Consider the following 20,412-nt stretch of genomic DNA (forward strand, 5'->3'; position numbering starts at 1 on the left):
CGAGTGCGACTGAGCCGCCATTTTGAATATTTCGACACCCCCGTAGCTTCAAACAAGGGTGTCAAATTGTTAGCAACCGCTCCTGCAAACATGTTAATTGAATGCAAACGCAGTCCGTGTCCTAACTCGTTATTCTTCATCATGTATGGACTTAATTAACAATATGTTAATGCGTGGCTCTCAGAATAATATCACTTGCTTGCTATCAACAGAAACCCATCGAATCTAATTAACAGCGCTGTGTGCCGCCCACTAAAAAGTAGGTCACCGCCTGCGTCGCATGTGTCCGACTGGTAGCGCCTTACTATTAGGATGACCGCTATTATTATTGCTATTGTTCTATTTATGTTTTGGTTTTTTTGGCCCATAATTAAAGCATGGCCCACATCAGAAGATTAAGATATATATATTTTTTTTAATTGTCATGCAATTTTTTTTGTCATAGAAAAATTTTATGATCTATGACACAATTGTTTCGAACTTAAATTGCTTACAATGTATTATCACTTTTAAAAACATTTTTGAACATAAAATATTATGACAAGGTTCAGGAACGAAACAGATGGGGTGCGGATCCCACAAACGCAGACTCAGACAAACTACGAACCAAAAATATTGATAGAAAGACGAACGACCGACCAAGTATAAACAGAAATCGTAAAGTTAACCAACACGTAATGTGGATTGGCGCCACCTGTGGGACTGGAGTAGTACATTATTGTGAGAATTTCTGTTTCTCAAACGCACTTTCTGAAATTATGGTTTGGGCTTGGTGATTGCCTGCATGCAGATAGAGGTCAGAAGTTCCTCTTAAGATGTCCGGTTTGCTGCGAAGCGACGGCCAAAGATGACCGCGGTGTCTCATGAGAAATAAGAGCAATGGCTCTTATGCAAATGAGCCGTTTCTTAAATTAGATATGAGTTATGGCTTGTAATTTGGCGGCTGATGCAGCGGAGTCAGGCGAGGACAAACCCAGAGTGCGTCTCAGCGGTGCTGAAATCACACGGAAGAGGCTGTGCTCATTTATTAGGGCCGGATACAAAGTTAAATTACTTAACCTTTTTGTCCATCACATGCGACATTTAATCCCTTCTTCTGGTCTCTCATTGACCTAAATAGTGACCTAAATTACCTTTCTTGTGGAATTTCTGCAATGGAGTAATAATTTCTTGTGAAAAGACTTTTGCCTTTCATAAATAAAGCTCCGCGTGGCCTAACAATTAGACACTTCTGTCGTTAAATCAGTTTCACTCAAAACGGTTTTTGGCATAACAATCGTACGTTTGTGTCATCAAGACAATTACTCTCACATTGTCCGGCTTGAAAATCTCACACTTGTTTTATCAGGACGATGGTTCTCGAAGCAATTTGTGACTTAACAATCACACGCTTGTGTTGTCAAAACAATCACTCTCAAATCTTATGCGTTATAACAAACTCAATAGTGAAGAATATTGCTCTCATAAAAAATTGTGGCATGACAATCACGCACCCTTGTGTAGTCAAGGTGACCACCCTTGCAGCTACTTTATGTGCGGCTAGTGGATCTCGCGCGTTGCCAAGACAATCGCTGTCAAAGCTGTGTGGCATAACAATCACATGATCATGTATGTAGCCTTGTGAGGAACACAGGGAAAGTATTCATGGTAGCAAGTCATAAACGGAGCTGACGGAAGAAGAAAAACAAATACAACCTCCATAATTATTTTACAGAATGATGATTATTATTATTATTTTTAAAATATTTTATTTTTGCTTTGCAGTGCTTGCCGACGCGTGGCCACGGCTTCGTCCTGGACAAGTACAAGTGTCACTGCAAAACAGGCTTCTACCACCCCAACCGATTGGCCGCCAATGGCTTTACAAGTAAGTCCGCTGGCGTACTCCAAATGTAAGACAAAAAAAAAATAGCTGCCATGTAAACGTAGACTCTTTGAAGGGCTCGGTGAATTAATCTTTTATCATTTATATATTTAGCATATCATCATCATCTTTCCTGAGCTAACATTTGTGATCCTCGTTCGGTGTGCGTCCTCACGGTCATGGCCTAAGAGAGCCCCGTTGTCTCTCAGTGTTCACACAAGCCCTTCCATTCGTTCTTAACCCCATCTGACCGGCGAGTGTCTCCCCCCGCCCCCCAGGGGCTGGCGGGAGGGACAGCGGGCCAAACATGGGCGAGTCACCCTCCAGCGACTGCCTGCCGTGCCGGCCGGGCTGCGCCTACTGCAAGGACGACGCGCCGTGCGCGGCCCGCAAGGACGAAACGCTGCGCACCGCCGTCATCTCCTTCCAAAGCCTCTGCGTCCTGGTGGTCTTCGTCAGCATGGTGCTGGTGTACCACTTCCGAAGGAACAAGGTAATGCGGTTCACGTGTTAAGAGTTGACGCATCTCCTGTGTCGCAAAAACGGGAATTTGTGCACGTTTGCGACTCATAAATGAGACAGCGTACGCTTCGTTTGTACGCAGAGTATCCGAGCGTCGGGGCTCGTCCTGCTGGAGGCCATCTTGTGCGGAACGCTGCTTCTCTATTTCCCGGTAAAGCCTCTCTTCACACACGTTCTTGCAAATCTTTTTCTATGTGTGTACACGTGTGTGATTACGAGAAATCTTTCAAGTTTCTCTCGAGTTCACTCAAGGTCAGGATTTGTGAATCCTTTTTGCCAAGCAGATTTCATAGCAAGCTGATTTCAGGTAGATTTGCTCGGGGGGGCTGTTGGCCATCACTTTACACGCCAATATAACCAACACGCTTTTTTGAGCGGGACAGGCATCCAAACACACGGATACAAAATGAAAACACTCGCAAGGAGCATGGAGTAGACATTAGAATTCCGAACTGATGTCGCTGCATTTAACGTTGTGTGACGTTGATCCAGGCAACTTACTGAGATGCAACTCAAAGTTCCGCATGTGAACGTGCCGGGTTACAAAACAGTCTCTGTAAATGAGCTTTTGGGCAGCTGCATGGAGCTGACATACGCATGCCTTTCGCAGCCAAGGTGTGTGCGTGTTCGTGTGTGTGACGAAGTGGCTGTTGGCCGCCTGCTAAGTGCACACATAGTTGGCCCGTGAAGGCGGCAGCCTGTCGGGACGACCATCTGTTGAGAAGGTGCTCATGCTGCTTCAGATGCTCACTTTTTTTTTGTTGTTGTTATTTTTAATTTTTTTTCCCCCACTTCGAGACATTTCGGAAGATGCATTCAACTTACAGCGCCGGTGATTGCTGACTAATTCGAACCGGCGACAGTTAGTTTGGAATCGTAAATAGGGGTGATTTTGATCTTCCGCAATATGTACAGTATATACTGATATATATGAAATGTCATGCCCTTTCTAATATTTTGACGCTATCGTGCAGCTCAGTAACCAAAATATGACTATTACTGGGACTTAAGTGATAGGGGTCCTTCTCTGCCTCTTCTTTTGTCTTTAATCATGCTGCAGGTCTTTCGGTGTAGCTCAGTGCTGCCCGGCATGTTATGGTGCAATATGGTACTACACTGATAGCACGTAACTTGAGATTTTGACTTGCCTGTATACTGTAAAACCCCATGAAAAAGAAAATCAGTCTGCAATATAGCCTGGGAACACCATGTAGGCGATATAAATGAGAACAAGGCATTTGGACCCGCAGTGTATTATTGGCTGAGGAAGAGTGGAATGGAGGGGTAGGGATGGTTGGGGGGGGCGTCCTGCGTGTAAAGCCGCTGCAGGGATGATGGCGCCCACTGCTAAAAATAGACGCTTACAAATGATGGAACAAAAGGCCAAAACGTCAATTTCTGCAGTGTTTAGTCAGGTAATGCAACCTCGGCGCAGGTAACCGGCTGTGATCTGGAGAACAAGGTAAAGAAAAGGGGATGGGGGGAGAAAAAAAAGCGCATCTCCTCATATGCAGCAATGATGCAGAGATTGATCTCTCCGCCCCGCCCGTAGCGTTTCCACGTCGCGAATCCCACAAGAGACTCAGTCGGCTGCCATGTTGAGATGCATCGCTGCCAGTCTAAAAATAGACGCCCACCGACGCTTCTATTTGCAATAATTCCGCTCTTATTTAACAGCTGGAGACACATTACATCCTGTTCCCGTGGCTTTATGAAGCACACGGATTTTTTTTCTTTTTGCTTCCCCCAGGATTGTGTCTCATCCATCCAATAACTTGCCGCCCCCGCCCCCCCAAGATGGTGTAGGATACACAAGGAGCTATTTGTGTCTGACTTGAAAATGAGATCCTCTTCTTGTGTTAGTTTGTTGCATTTCGTATCAGCATTGCTTTTTTGTTGTTGTTTCTGTTTTTTGGGAATCCACAAGGTGGCTAAAAAACAGTTCCAGTGAACGCTTGCTATATCGTAGTTCTTATGTCCATACATGGGCAATGTCCTATTTCTTCACAAACCAGTACTATTGGTTTAAAGCACAGGTGTCAAAGTCAAGGCCTGGGGGCCAGATCTGGTCCGCCACATCATTTTCTGTGGCCCGCGAAAGCCAATCAAACATGTCGACTTACATGATGCTTGCTAAAATCTCTCCCAAAAATGTAAAATTCTTTGATGTACTAAATAATAATATTTATAATAATATTTCTTGTTACGAAACCCCTTATGACAGTAACTTAAACAACAGTGGAATAAACCGTATGCTTCTTGTCATAACGGCCCTCCAAAGGAAACGGTAATAGAAATGCATCCCGTGACAAAAATGAGTTTGACACCCCTGGTTTAAAGTGTTGAGAATAGTGTGAAGACAAAATGGTCCAAAATGCCTCAAGAATCCTGCTGTAGTCTTGTAAATAGTAACCCAACAACATTTGTAAAATCGCAGAAAAACTCGAGAAACCGACTAAACCCTTTCTTTCATGCACCAATAATGATAACCTGTACCCTGCTAACATGATAACCTGTCATCTGTAGTGACTGCTGTCCCCGAAAGGGTTCAATGTGAGCAGGTGTGAGATGATACTTTTCCCAAGGGTCTTTTGTGAATTGTCTTTTGGTCGATTAACAACAAGTCTTCATGACCAGACCAAAACCGTGGTCCACTTCCTTCCTGGTAGTCTAATGCGAAAAATGTGTCGTCGTCTGAGACCACGATGTCACCTGAGCTGACGGACCATGAAACCCGCTGGGTCGTAGCTCGGCTCTTCTAAGCGCTCCTGGCACCCCCCCTCTACCCCACTACCAGATTGAGGTGAACTCGCCACCTGGCTTCCCAAGCCCTTCCCTCCGCTTGGTGTTGAGACCGACATTTTCTTTCATCAACCCACGAGGAGTGTCTCGCAGGGGATGGGGAGTGAAGTGAACAGTGGAAGGCAGGCGTCGGGACCGAGCCGGGTGTAATTTACACTCGGCCCACCTCAGTGGGGGGGGGGATGCAGAAACCATTACCTCCTCTCCGAAATGACGCCCCAAGACACCCCACCCCTCCCGCGTGGCAGCCAGTGTCGGCTTTCATATAAAAATGGATCAATCGCAATTACTCTCCTCCTCTTTTTGCCCCTCCGCCACCACTCTTCTTCCTGCTCCTGCCTCCTGCTCGCTCAAACAGGAAGTGCAGGTTAAAGAAACAAGCCCGGAATGAACAGGCGATGATGAACAGAGGAGGCGGACAACGTCACCTTGTGTATCGAGACGCCTGTGACTCACAGTCGGTTTTGTCACACGTTGGATTTCGAAGAAAAACAGATGACAAATATGCTGCGAAACAGACATTCATGGTCAAAATAGACAAGAAGTGCAGGTTGGAAGCAAGCCATGGATGAGCAGAAGATGATGGATTTCTTGGTAAATCTTCGCTCATCTTGGCCATGGCAATCCACTTTTTTTTTTTAAAGTCCTCTATTGGGTTTACGTCCCTTGTGCTCATCTCATGTCCTGAAAGTAGCTCTCAGACAATCGTGAAGAAATGACCAAGGTGTCACTCAGCTCAACGCAATCGATTTAATCGTTGATTTTAACCCAATCTGGTATCTGGCACGAGTATCTAACGCGCTCGCGAGCTTCGATGGCCGATCCAAAAGACGTAACGTGCATTTCAATTCGATTTGTTGTGTTTCTTCGAATAAGCCGATTGACTTTGTACTCGTCCAAATTGATGGCAAACCTCAAGCATGCTTCTTTAAAAAAATAAAAATAAAAAATGTTCCGGTATAATCAAAGAGCTCGCCAGCTGCCGTCGACGCAGCCGGTCGGCGTGCGTCACGGCGACGTCCCCGGTGGCCGTTTCTCAGCATGCAGCCAGCTGAGGGCTGATGCAAAACGTGGTGAGCGGTAAGCGGCAGCTGCAAATGACAGATGCCTGTTTGGATGTTTGTGTCACCCTCGCTTGGTCACTAGCGTTGATGCTACTGTGCCAATGTTGAGATTGTGACAGATTTGAATTGGTTGAATGCTGAATGGGAAATATTCACACTAAAGCTATTTAGCATGCTGCTAAATAGCTTTAAGCTATCGTTAAAAGAATGTACAATACTCCATACGCATTCCCCAACGGCGCTCCATCCCCAACACTCGACAGCACTTAGCATGGATTATTGATGAAAACCTTGAAAGGACAACGTCATCTTGGTCCTCTTCTGGGAAATGCGCTGTCTGTCCCGGAAGATGACCTCTGACCTCCCCCGAGTTGTCATGTCTGTCTTTGTTTTTGTTCCAGCTCCAGCTGGAGTGGAGGGCGTTTCCCTCCAGCAGGCTCACCTGTTTCTTGTTCCCACTGAAAGCCTGGCCTAGTATTTCAGGACTGCCAAGATGCCTCTTCTCTGTCGGATTATTGACCTCGCTTGCTGTTTCGTACCTAACACCGAGGACGCTTGGCTGGTGCTTGAGCGGTTATGTCATGCTATATGATCAGTGCTCCAATAGTAGTGTTTAGCCTTTTGACTACCTTTCCTTAGCTGAACTGAACAACTGAAGACGAAAAAAATAATTGCATGGGAAACTACTCTGATAATTGTACCCAAAACGTTACTCAAGTACCACGTTACTACCCACATGTTTTTTTTCCTCTTTAAAAGGGGAGTGACGAGTTTTTCTCCCCAGCTGCCTTTTCCCTCATCTCATTCTCGCGCTCCCCGCAAAGATGAAAATGCGTCAGCAAGCTGCCTAGCGCCAAACGGGCCCCCGCCAACCTCTCCTGTGCCGTGAGGAAAGCCCAGCATGTTGCCGTATATTCAGGAGCATCCCTAAAATGTCTGAAACTGAGTCGAAGTACCATTCGCAAAGTCACACTCGAGCACTGCGTGTGAAGTCCACATGCGCATTGTTTAGACTTGTGCTTGTCCCTTAAATGACTCCGACCGACTTCAAAATCCACATTTCGCGTCCCGCCTGCGGGAATCTATTAATGCCTCAGCTAATCCGATTAACAATCCCACGGGGGAAATCTCAGCACATCTGCAGCACAATGATAATCATTACCATTTAAAAAAAAAAAATCTATTTTGATGCCTTTGTAATGCCCCCGGTGTGTTATTTGTTATCAGGACCCCTTGGAAGTGCATGTGAGGGGCGACGTTTTAAACCCTCACTTCTGTTACCAAATATGTTTCCCAAGCTACTTAAACACTGAATCGTGAACTTTTTAAATTGTATTGCACCACTGATCACGTTATCTCTGCCCGATGACTCTGCACATTGTTGTCGCATGGCCCTCATTGGGTGGTACTCCTGCACAATGGCACGCTTACATTACGGAAAGTCGAACCATAATGAAATAACGATTCAATTCCAAAATGTAATACGTTGTATTTTACAGCGTGACCTTAAAAGGCATAGCGTAAAGAGCATGACCGCAACATGAGGAGGACTTTTTGTGTCAGCCTTAGTTGCTCTGAGTCCCACTCTGCCTCACTGTCGTATGGTGTTCCACTGGGTTCAATCTTGGGGCCCTTGCTGTTTTCTTTGTATTTTGGGGTCCACCTTAAGAAAGCATGGTAGTTCCTTTCACGACTATGCGGATGACAGCCAACTTGCAGATTCCGAATAATCACTTGTCTCTTCTGGCTTGTGCTTCCAGGTGGGGATCCTCTACTTCCAGCCCAGTGTGTTCCGCTGCATCCTGCTGCGCTGGGTTCGACTGCTGGGCTTCGCCACCGTCTACGGAACACTCACCCTCAAGTTGTACAGGTTAACACACATGACACAGCAAGTGACCTCACTGAGGTTTTTCTTCATCTGTGTGACTTTTTGGGTGATGAAGAGAAAGAGTCACGGGCGTGCTGGAGCCTATCACAGCTGTCTTGAGGAAGGCCAGATTCAACACATGACCTCTGCACTGTGAGGCGGACATACCTAACCAGTCGTCCACTGTGCTGCGCTGTACAGAAAACCTTTAGCGGACAATATATTACATGAATCCATTTTTCATGGGGGAGGGAGGACACAGTGAGTGAGGAGGGGGCTCATTAATGCTGGCCGATGCTGCTTTAGCAATGCGCATGAAGGGCACAGACTAATAATAGCAGCGTGTGTGTGTGCGTGTGTTTGTGTTTGAATGATGATGCCTTTGGAAATCATCATGTCTCTTATTTTATTGACACTCATCCTTAAAAGCCGCCGTCGTCTGGAGCAGCTCGTTGTTGTAAAATGACAACCCGTTACAAATGATTTCAAACTCAAAAGTGACACAGTCGTGAAGCCCTTTTCTAACAGATGCGGAAGATGGTCTGCCCTCTCCAAAATTATTCCAACTCTTTCCTGCCTTAGCCTCACCCACATTGGAGCGCACCGTAAACCAAACAATATGTCGGTATCTTTTAATTTTGGGCCACCGAGGCTCCCGTACAGGGACCTAACGAAACCAAACCGCTCTGTGTGCAGGGTCCTGAAGGTTTTCCTGTCGCGCACGGCTCAGAGGATTCCCTACATGACCAGCTGGCGGGTTCTGCGTCTGCTGGCCATCATCCTCCTGATAGTCTGCTGGTTCCTGGTAGCCTGGACGTCGGCCGTGTGCCAAGTCGCCGACAGGAAGTTGGCGCTGATCGACGTTGGCTACACGCCCAACGGGCTGCAGTTCAGCATGTGCCTGCTGGATCGATGGGACTACATGATGGCCGTCGGTACGACAAGTACTTTGATTCCTTGTCTGTTTATCAAATATATTTTGATAAAAGGGAATTATCTATATCAGAGACAGGAAGTTTGAACAGAAATACTGGGACACGCGCAAGAAGTTCCAACAAAAGTATTGGGACACCCACCGTCATCCCCGACAAATGCATTGGAACATTGACAGGAAGCTGGGACAAAATTTACTGGGATGCCCAAAGGAAATGACGTCAATGTGGCATCCGTGCAAAAGTATTGAGACACCTACAGGGAGTAGTACAGGAAAATCTAAAACAGAGTTGAGAAGTAAAGATGGTGCTGATCCAGTGGATGATTTGCATATGGTTTTTACATTTGCTGACTCAAGCAACATGAATAAAAGGCTTTTGTCTCACTATGAAAAACAGATAGAACCCCGCAGCATCCCTACCGGTGTGTGTGTGTGTGTGTGTGTGTGTGTGTGTGTGTGTGTGTGTGTGTGTGTGTGTGTGTGTGTGTGTGTGTGTGTGTGTGTGTGTGTGTGTGTGTGTGTTGTGCAAGAATGTACACTTTAATAAGGACACATGGGGGTTACATCTGACGCTCATAAATTACACACTCGCCATAAATCTCTCCCATTTTGTAAACAGCGCACCTGCATCGGTTTGTTCATTTTATTCCCACCCGAAAAGATTGACGACGACAACGCTAAAGTGCAACGTCAGCGACACTGTGTCCATTTTGTCTGAATTCGTTTCACTCTGCATAATCTCCATCTGCCTTGCACACACTCATACGTCTCGATGACACTCACAGACCAGGACATTTATTGCGAGTGCAACTTTGTTATGCAAGTCGGATGTTCTTTCATGGCAACAGGCATTGCGAAATTACCGGAATTTTCAAAGTTTGGAAACTTTCCACAGGATTTGACCAGAAATGTTCCCAGCAACTTTGCAAGCGTATGCGAGACATTTTAGACATTTTCTTTGCTGGTGTGTGTCTCAATATTTTTGTCCGCAATGCCTGGGAAGGAGTTCATTTGCATAAGTGATGCGATCCTTTTTTGGCATTCAGCCGAGTTCCTGTTCCTGCTGTGGGCGGTGTACCTGTGCTACGCTGTGAGGACAGTGCCGTCCGCCTTCCACGAGCCTCGCTACATGGCCATCGCCGTCCACAACGAGCTCATCCTGTCGGCCATCTTCTACGTCATCAGGTAAATCGGAATGTTGGTTAGGACAAGGAATGAACAATTAATTGCTTTAACTGTCTTTTGTATTTTAGGACTATTTGCCTTTATTTTAGCGTAAGCCTAGCCTATAATACCAAATAAATGTACCGTATTTTCCGCACGATAAGGCGCACCTAATAAAAGCATTCAATTTTCTCACAAGCCGACAGTGCGCCTAATAATCCGATGCGCCTTATATAAAGATCAATATTCTCAGTTTTTTGGACATAGTATTTTAAATGTTCTGTCAGGCGCTTTGTTACAGCTGCAGCGGTTGTGAAGGCTCGATATAAATTAAGCTGTATTGTATTGTATCGTATTCTTTTAGTGTAGCTCCATCCAGTGGATGCATAACGCAAGCGCACCCACTACTGTAGCTTCTAATCTATGCGCCCAATATATGAAAACAGATTTAGAATACGCCATTATTCAAGGTGCGCCTTATACTGCGAAGCGCCTTATAGTGCGGAAAATACGGTACATGTAATTAATCAGATATTATTTATTGTAAAACAGATACATTAATTGCTTTTGTTTATGAAATAAAAATAATGGGAAGAGGACTTTGAAAAAAAATATATATTAAATCACAATCGCAAGGGTCCATTGCTGTCTGAATTAGGAATCCGATCAGACTGACATGGCAGCACAGTGAAGCTGAAATCTGATTGGACAAAAAAAAAAATCTACCATCCACATACAGGGTACATGTACAGGAAAAAGTGCAGCCAAGAGAAACATTATCATATGAAGACATTAGACTGTTGGGAATAAATGAATACAATTTCATGGACCAAATACTGCGGTGCGCCTTGAGGCAGTTGAAAAAAAATGCATGCTTGGCATCTTGTGAGGCTTCAAGCCCGCCACACTGCAAGAGAATAGCTTCCATAGGAGACTCGGACTAAATTGGAACGGTGTGTTGACTCTGACTCGCTGCCACAAGGGAGCAGGGCCCTATGCAGTATACGTCGGGGCTTGTTAGAAGGCATCCGGCCTCCATTTGCACCTCCTGGGGGTGGCCCGCTAAATCTGGTCGCCTCTTGTTAGCCCGCCATCATGTTCAGGTGGGAGGGCTGTAAAAAAATAAAATAAATAAAAAAAACAGGCAGATAGGAGACGACAGTGCTGGCAACTTGAAATGAAAAAGAAAACACGCTTGGGCATTCATTTGTCGCACAAGCTGCTCATTAGCCTCCCGCTTGAGTGAATTAGGAACAAAAATTGAGAAATTAAGGTACTCGAAAGCCCGCTAACATTCATAGAGTCAACAAAAGAGACCGTTATAGGCCACGCACCTTAATGAATTTTGGAAGACGGCTGTAATTTAGGCTCTTCTGCTTTTCTGCTTTCTTCTGTTTCCTACTTCCTGCCCCGACAGGTTCACGCTGGCTCCGGAGCTCCATCCCGACTGGATGCTTCTGCTCTTCTTCACGCACACACACCTGACCGTTACGGTCACGCTGGGCCTGCTGCTCATTCCTAAGGTTGGTTTACGTCAGGTTACATCGGTGTACACTTTGGGGCTTCATTATTGATTCCTTACGGGACAGGTGTCAAAGTCAAGGCCCGTGGGCCAGATCTGGCCCGCCACATCATTTTATGTGGCCCGCAAAAGGAATCCAAGCATGTCAAGTTCCATGCTGCTTACTAAAGTCTGAACCAAAATTTCTAATTGTCACATGTAATCCACAATTAACAGTCATTATTCTTGACTTCTTATTTGAAAACTAGTTGTTCATAAATTTGTTGTGCCCGGTGTATGTAATATGTGGAGGTTCTTAAACATTTATATGGTTTCCCAAAATTCATAACGACCCTCCAAGGCAAACCGTAACTACAATGTGGGCTGTGACAAAAATGAGTTTGACACCCTTGCCTTACGGGATAGCTTGTTGTTTATACTATGCTATGCTATCCTATGCTATGCTATGCTATGATATGCTAAGCGGAGAAGTATTTACTCTTAAAACAGTCAGGTCAAAAATAATCCAGTTTGGGTCAAAAATGGGCCTATCCATTATTTGGGACAATTTGACCCAACGTTTTAGGTTGTTTTACAAAACAACACAGATAATTGGGGTCATTTTGTCGTAAACAAAAGAATTTGGGTGAAAAATGGACCTATGCACTACTTGACCCAATTTCTTGAGTCAAATTATCTGAAGAAATGGATCGGTCTGTTTTTTACCCAAATACACTGACAGGAAATTTTTTTACATCTATATCATTTTGGTTTTATTTTTTTGTTTTTTGTTTTCTTGTAGTAGACTGCAAAAATGAACCAGCAATCCACAAGAATAATATTATGGATTTTTTTTTTTTCCCCACCCCATGTGAGATGCTCATCCAAACTGTTATCTTTTCGACCGAGTGCGCACAGTTCCTGTTCGCGGGCACGCAAATGCGAGACGACATTGCCTCGGAGGCGTACGAGGACGAGCTGGACATGGGTCGCTCGGGCTCCTACCTGAACAGCAGCATCACGTCGGCGTGGAGCGAACACAGCCTGGACCCCGAAGACATTCGGGTGAGCTTTGGGGGCGTGTCACCTTGACCTTTTTGCCCTTCCGCTGCTGCTCTTGACTGTTTCTAACCTTGCCTGTGCGCTCCCGCAGCAGTACTGAGCCATGGCAGTTTTTTATTATTGCAGACGCCAGAGGAAACGGGCCCTCTCAGTTCTATTAATGGCTGTGGCGTAAGATCATGCGACAGTCTTTGGGAAAAACGTACCAACGTGAGCAGAGGTTTCTGTTTGTCTGTTAGAGCTGAAGAAGTCTCTCTTGCTAACCTTGTTTAGGATGCACTGAGGTGGGGGGGCTGCAGTCACATGACTCGACTCTTACGTCTGCAATTTTGGGGACCTGGCTAAAAGTTAGGATCGACTTGGTTTGACTTTGACTTGGCCTCCATGAAACGTCGCTTGACCAAACACGACGGAACTGAACAACCGCAAAACAAATTCCAATTGGTGACCCCCCCCCCCCCCCGCTGCACACAGAAAAACAGAAAAACTGCAACCCCTTGTTGTTCTGTGAATTGCCTTGGCACTGTAACTGCAGTCATCCCTCACCATCTCATTTCACTTTTAAGAACTTCAAATCTTTGATATCATATGTCCAAATTGTATTTATTTATTCTATCGCAAATGGGTATTTGTAGACAACATAGCCCATCTTCACAATCACATATTCTTTATCCTCTGCAATGCACAAATATGATCACCGCGCCTTAACTGAGGAGTTTTGACCGGCTTCACGTCCATCCATCCGTATGTCCACGAAGTCCGTTGAATTTTTTTTGTATTCCACTTCATGTCGTCATTATATTTAATAGTCGATTGTATTGCCTCTTTATTTATTTTTTTTGCCGTGAAAGATCATGCGATACAACACGGAATCTTAGACTGGCTGCGACGCACCTACTGTATGACTTGCACACATGTGACTTGACTCCCACCTCTGTTTCGTGAGCGACGTACAAACATAAATGCATATTGACGCCACTGTCTGTTGACGCTCGCTCGATGCCGTTCGCTCCATCACAGACTTGATCATTCAGGAAGAGAGCTCAGAGGCTGTTTCAGAGCTAACGCTGACTCCATTCGTACGTTTCCTCAGTTGTCCTCAACTGTCGTGTCTTTTTTTTTTTTGTCTTTTAAGCACGCATGCCAAATTCTGTAGTGCATCAATGGAGGACTGTTTGTAGTCACGTGTCATGAACCTGTATCGCATGTGCAGTAGAACGTCTGCTCCCACCCCCCACCCCTCAGTAGATAATACAATGGCACCTTGACTTATGAGTGCCCCAACTTAACTCATTCAGTACCAGCCAATTCTGGACCCAAGTCTGAAAAGACGTTTAAAAACATCTTTGGGAGTGAATGAGTTAAGAGTAGTTGTGACAGGGTTGATTATAATTTGCGTCGACTAAAATGGATGCCTTCGGGCTGGCATTGGGAATGTCGACGGCTGTCACCTTGTTTTCTGAGTTCGGGTCACGTGACATTGTCAATGCGAGCCCGAGGACACTTTGATTCTTTTTCCACAACCGCCTCAGTCGTGAGGGCACAGAACATGAAAATTTATTAAAAACCATGACGGGGTTTTATTTCGGCGGTTGGAACGGATTCATGTCATTTCAATTCATTCGTTAGCAGCTTGGCCACAGAACAAATTCAACCTGTCAAGTCAAGGTACCACTGTATCTGTTGTTGTGTCAGATTTTCGGAAACGGCGCCTGACCGCTTTGCTCTCCTGTTTTCCCCTCCGACACGCAGGAGGAGCTGAAGAAACTCTACTCCCAGCTGGAGATTTACAAGAGGAAGAAGATGCTGGCCAACAACCCCCACCTGCAGAAGAAGCGAAGCTCCAAAAAGGGCCTCGGACGCTCCCTGATGAGACGCATCACCGAGATCCCCGAGTCGGTGCACCGCCAGTGCAGCCGTGAGGAAAAGGACGGCGGGGAGCACGGCAGCAATCGGAACAGCATCTGCGTTCTGAAGAAAAACCCCTTCGATCAAACGCACCCCGCCAAACCGGCCAAGGAAGAGACCCTGAAAAACAAGGTGTTCTCCTTGAAGAAGTCACACAGTAGCTACGATCACGTCCGAGACCCGAGCGAAGACTCCAGCAGCTCGGCGACGGACAAGACGGAGGTGAGTGCCATGGAAGGCTCCCTGCTGGATGCCCTGATGGGCAAAAAACTGGTCAAGAAAAAGTCCCGGGAGAACCTCAACGCTCCCAGCGAGTCCACGGAGTCAGTGCCTCTGGTCTGTAAATCGGCCAGCGCCCACAACCTGACCGCCGACAAGAAACCCCTCCACCCTCGAGCCTCAATGCTGCAGAAATCCCTCAGCGTCATCGCCACCGCCAAGGAGAAGACGCTGGGCTTGGCCGGAAAAACCCAAAGTGCCGAGGATGGCCCCAAGAAGGCTCAGCCGAGAAGCAAAGATGAGAACGAAGCCAAGAACCTCAGTGCCAAAAGCAGAAACGTCAAACAACCCGCCGTCTCCTCCGATCCGGTCAAGGGGAAAGACCTTTACGATGTCTCCGAGGTGTGTCCCTGGGAGGTGGAAGACCTCCCGACACCTTCGGAGAACAAGGTCCAAAAACATGTGTCGATAGCGCCGGAAGAAACCACCACGGTACACGGGGGCAACATCAAGGGAGGCAAAGCCCAAAAGCAGACGCTCTCGGATCCGAATTCCTCCGGCATCAAACACTCCAAGGAAGCTCAGTGGACCAACACCGCAAGAGGGGAAGTCTGTCCTTGGGAGGCGGGAGGAACCGAGAACCAAAGCGGTCCGGCTTCCAGTCCAAATAAGACGGACCGAGAACCTCCGTCCAAAGCGGAAAACACCAAAAGCAAGCGGGCTGAGGTTTGTCCTTGGGACTTTGGAGAGCCAACGGCAGAGATTTTTCCCGCAAAGACTGTGGACACTCCAGGGAGGAACGCAATCCCAGATGACTCCAAGAAGGCTAGCTCGCTTAAAGCCGAAGTTTGCCCGTGGGACAATCCGGCGTCCCCTAGTTCTGAGGGCATGCCCAGCCCGTCTCGGAGTTCCAAACCCAAGGAATCCCCTTCCAAAAAGAAGGGAAGCCGATCCACGCGGACGCTTGAGAAGGACAAATCAAAAGATGGCCAAGGCGAGAAGAGTCGAACGACAGCCAAGGACAAGAGTAAATCTCCCGAGAAGCGACAGAAATTAGCCGAGGTTTGTCCCTGGGACGCCGACTGTCATCAGGAGGCGGCCGTCGTTGAGAAACGCAAAAGCGCAAACGTCGGGGCGGCCAAAGTCAAGAAGGCTGAGGTTTGTCCGTGGGACTTTGAAGAAGTGTCGGAGAAAAGCGGCTCGGACAAATCCGCTGCAGCCAGGAGGAGCAATCCCAATCCGGCGAAGAAGGCCGACGTTTGTCCCTGGGACTTTGACGATAAGACGGCGTGACGCTCGGCCTGAACGGACCAGTGATGCCCTCGGAGGGTGGCGCGGTGGTCATCTGACATTTGACTTAAAAAAAAAAAAGTCAATTCTGTTCCACGAGTTGCCTTCCTTAACGACGTTTGGTTCCTGTTTTGCGTACTTTTGACGACCACACCTTTTACAAACGGCACCGATGAGCATTCCAGACGATCGCAGGGAAATCCTGAATCCTACTCGTAGACCAATTATGCAAGTTTCCATTCTTCACCGAAGCAGTTTTGTGTGTCTGTACCCGAACATCACTCATGTGGCGAATCAGAGGAGTTGTTTTATGAAGTCACAGAGGAATTACGAAAGCTCAAGAAGATTCAAGGCCGCACAGAGGCACGTCGGTCATCAGCGTTTCGGAATCCAGTCACGTCTAAAGCACTTTAGCCAACTCCATTCACCGACTCTTCATCTTCTCACATCCTTTCTTCTCTTCTCGTTTGCTATCGATTCAATTGACGTTCTGATGTACTGTATGTGCCTAAAGTGAGGAACTAGCCTTCTCGCCTCATCCTTCGTCCCGACGCCATCGCGAGCCAGCGGCGTCCTGCTCGGCAACAAACATCAATAATCGTGTCCTGCTATGCCAACCTAAAACAAACATCCGTGGGATCGTGTTCAACGCAAGCATACCTTTATTTATTTTATTGATTGTATTTATTTATTTTTTGACGTCTTGCAAAGAAGAAGCAGCACTGCCATGTTGACTTGTACTGCCCTGGCGATCACCGGTCAGCCGTACGTTTTAAAAAGAAGTAGCCCTATTTTGGAAATGCGTCGTCATTCTTTTGATTTCGACGCTTGAGATTTGCTGTCTGACGTTGAGCTTCGATGGACCGCCATCGACGTTTGAAAATAAATAACTAAATGCATGGTCAACGGTTAGAAATTATTTAAATATATATATATATATATATATCAATAAATGAATGACGAGCCGCTGCCCCAAAGGCTGACTTCGGCCCCGCCGTGTTTCCAGATGAGAGCGACAACACGTAATAACGCCGCGGTATTTCGTCTTTTACATTCTGGGAGGGTGCCAACATACGCACACGTAGACGTCGACTTCCCTTGTAGCGCCTCATCCACCAATCAGACCGAAGAACCCCGTTGTCAATCAAACTCTGACCACGCCTCCTCTTGCTACCACTACTACTCCTACTATTACGAGTACTACTACTATTACTACTACTACTCTTACTATACAATGCTGTAACGTCGTAAATCTTGTGGCTTCTGCATGAATTCGAGAAATTAGTCGGACCAATGTTTCACTGCCCTGGATAGAAAAAAAAAAAGATGTTTATGGACTGTTACGAGTTGTATAGTGAGTGACTGTGTCTCTGACCCACTGTATTATGTGCTTGTTGTGACGACGACAAGCTTATAGCATCCATATATGGCAAAACTTTGGTAGATTTCTATTGTGTTCTTATTGTGATAGCATGTACAGGAAAGAAAAAAAATGATTACCTCCTCTGCAATAAATATTTATATGAAAAAAACAATTGGATGCGGTTCCTCATATCCAGATCGAAAGTCGAGACAAAAGGAACGTCACGGGCGAGTTTTAATGTGACGTGTGCTCTCGTCGGAACGTAAGAAAAAAAGTCAGAACAAGGACACGGGACGAATGTGAAACGTTCATATAAAAAAAGTCGTTCAAGAACAAAGTTGTAATATTATGGGGGGAGGGCATACTGTGACAAGAAAAAAAAGTCAGCCCAAATAAGGTCATAATGTGACAAAAAAAGGTTTAAATGTAACAAGAAAAAAGTCGTAATGACAAAAGGGGTATATTTCTGAGAAAAATGTAGCATGTGATGAGAATATTACGCAAAAAAAAAATTTCAAATTCATTTTGTGTGCTAGTGCTCGAGTTTAATCTCCAGTGTCGATGATGATGATGACGATTAGGACGAGCAGGCCCTTTTTAAAGTGTCGTGCATCCAACAGCCATCGGCGTCTTGGCCAACCTCCCGAAATGCTTTTACGTCGGCTCTTTCGGGAGCGACGCCAAGAAAGGGCAAAAAAAAAAAAAAGATGTCAGCCACTTTCAAAATTACAAATTATTTTTATTGAATACCTTCACCTTAAACGAACTTGCAAACCTCTCCAACATTGGATGAATGGACAACAATGGATGAATACGAAATTATGCCAAAATTCCCACACGGACTTTTTAAAAACTATTCTTCTCGCTACATTGACCGCTAACCTTTTGTCATCGCTTTTCAATCGGGTTATGGTCATTACAAGCAAAAGACGCCACCGTAACAGCTCTTTTACATTGTTGCACGGTCGGCGCTTTGGCATCGAGAAAAAAGCAAGGTAAGCGGCGGCACAGCATCGCAAACATATTGTTTGCATTGATTTGGGAGGGGAAAAAAATCTATAAGGTGACTGCCAAACCAAAGACAAGAGATATGACAACATCTATTCAGTTTGGAAGGAAGATACAGTATGCATGGCAGAGAACTATATTCTGTATATATATACAATTTGTGTGTGTGTGTGTGTGTGTGCGTGCGCGTATGGGGATGGGGATGGACTGATGACAAAAATGCACGTTACCAATTTCTTGGTTGTTTTTGCTGCAGTGAATGAGGGGGCGTCACTGGCGGCCATCTTTGTAGTCTTTCTTACCAGGCCTTGCTCCTCATATTTCCTGCATGACTTTGAAGCTAGCACACGCCCGTGCAGTGAGTCATAGCTGTCCATTTGGTGAGAGTGGGGAGTTTGAGGGGGGTATGTGTGAGGCTGTGAGCTCAGCTCTTTTATAAGCACTTAAGTGTGTCAGATAAGACCTGAGATTGTGCTTGTTGCTGCTTCCCGCAAATAAAATGTTCCGATCAGATCCTCGTCCGGCATTTGCTAATCGTCTTATTTGCAATTTTTTTGGAGGGGAACCTGTCCGCCAATATTTGATTTAAAAAAAAAAAAACTATTCAGTTTTGTATTTTCAGGCCAAAGTAGTAAGTCGTATTTCTTTGGCGCCACCTAGTGGCGTCTTGACGCCCAAGTGAGTTGAGGAGGTTCACTGAGACAAAGTAGTCCATCATCATGTCGCATCTATTTGTCCGAATTTTACAAGAACAGAGTCAGAACGTTACAATAACATTTGTAATTTACCACAAGAATTAAAAAAATGTTATTTTCAACCAAGAGCTAGCTAGCCAACTTCAACCATGGTTGACTTTCTCTCATTATTTTTTTTACGTTACGTCGTCACCTGCGGAGGTTGCAAAACAATAACTCTTATTTTGAAAGAACTGATATCTGTTTTCAAATGCTGGGGGTAAAAGTAAAAAGTAATTAGAAAAATGAATACACAAGTACAGCATAGAGTTACTTGTACTTTGTTTCTTACCTCCCAACAAGTGCACGCGCACACCACAGAGACACAAAGCCCTAAGCTACGATGTCAGTGAGTCACACCACTCAAGCGTTCATTCAGAAAGATGAAAAAAAGAGAAGCATTTTGCTTTGACGTCAGCGGCTAATTATAGCATCTCTTTGTCTTCTCCTCTGGCTGCACACCGTCTGCCTGAAGAATGAAAAAAATTAAAGAAATTACAGGTTGATGGACACACCATGATTCACTTGAGTGTGTAATTCGTACTGGAATGTGAAATAAAGACATCAAGAGTTATTAAACCACCTAATACATATGCACAACGTGATCTCTTTACAAAGGAGAAACTTTGATTTTTTTTTTTTATTATTCATCTAAAAAAAATCAAGCTGTTTAATTCCATTCCCAGTTAAAGTTGACTGTCTCACCCAACAAGAATTCACCTTGTGTCCCGCAAGCTTAATGCGAGTGAAAATATGTCAATGACATGCTAATGGTTTGCATCGGTATTTGCGGTTTTCAAAGCAATAAATATTTACTCATAGGCAAATATTCTTAATTCTCTATGAAAAAAAATACTACTACTAGAATACTACAGACTACGACTAGAATAGTAGAAATCCAATTCGTTTGTGTATACATGACTGCATAATATTGCCCCCCAGTGGCTAAAATGGGAACACCAGAAGGTGCAGCACTGAAATGAGTGTTTAATTTTTTTCCCGTTCAATTTAATTTTGCAGTTTTTTCCTTAATTAACATTTATAATTTACAAATGAACAGTATAGATTTCTCGTAAAATTATCAATTAAAAAGTCAAAATAAAAACTAAA

The 20,412-nt window shown here is 45.3% G+C and overlaps 1 protein-coding gene across 4 annotated transcripts in view; it reads left to right on the top strand.

The window, feature by feature from the left end:
- The window catches only part of gpr158a (G protein-coupled receptor 158a), a 39,510-nt gene extending 20,431 nt beyond the window's left edge, over positions 1–19,079 (top strand). The window contains exons 5-14 of one of the 4 annotated variants that reach the window (XM_086101930.1): positions 1,765–1,867; positions 2,143–2,357; positions 2,469–2,537; positions 8,013–8,122; positions 8,816–9,054; positions 10,100–10,238; positions 11,635–11,740; positions 12,637–12,783; positions 12,907–12,990; positions 14,533–19,079. In XM_086101930.1, coding sequence (XP_085958056.1) covers positions 1,765–1,867; positions 2,143–2,357; positions 2,469–2,537; positions 8,013–8,122; positions 8,816–9,054; positions 10,100–10,238; positions 11,635–11,740; positions 12,637–12,783; positions 12,907–12,990; positions 14,533–16,200 — 2,880 coding nt within the window. In that variant the 3' untranslated portion in view covers positions 16,201–19,079. Of the gene's footprint in view, positions 1–1,764; positions 1,868–2,142; positions 2,358–2,468; positions 2,538–8,012; positions 8,123–8,815; positions 9,055–10,099; positions 10,239–11,634; positions 11,741–12,627; positions 12,784–12,906; positions 12,991–14,532 lie in introns of all 4 variants that reach the window. The other 3 variants (XM_086101929.1, XM_086101931.1, XM_086101932.1) reach the window with 3 other exon arrangements.
- The last annotated feature ends 1,333 nt before the right edge of the window (positions 19,080–20,412 follow it).

Source organism: Hippocampus guttulatus, chromosome 21, assembly GCF_054856545.1.
Source record: "Hippocampus guttulatus isolate MCC_2025c chromosome 21, RoL_Hgut_1.0, whole genome shotgun sequence".
NCBI classification, from domain to species: Eukaryota; Metazoa; Chordata; class Actinopteri; order Syngnathiformes; family Syngnathidae; genus Hippocampus; species Hippocampus guttulatus.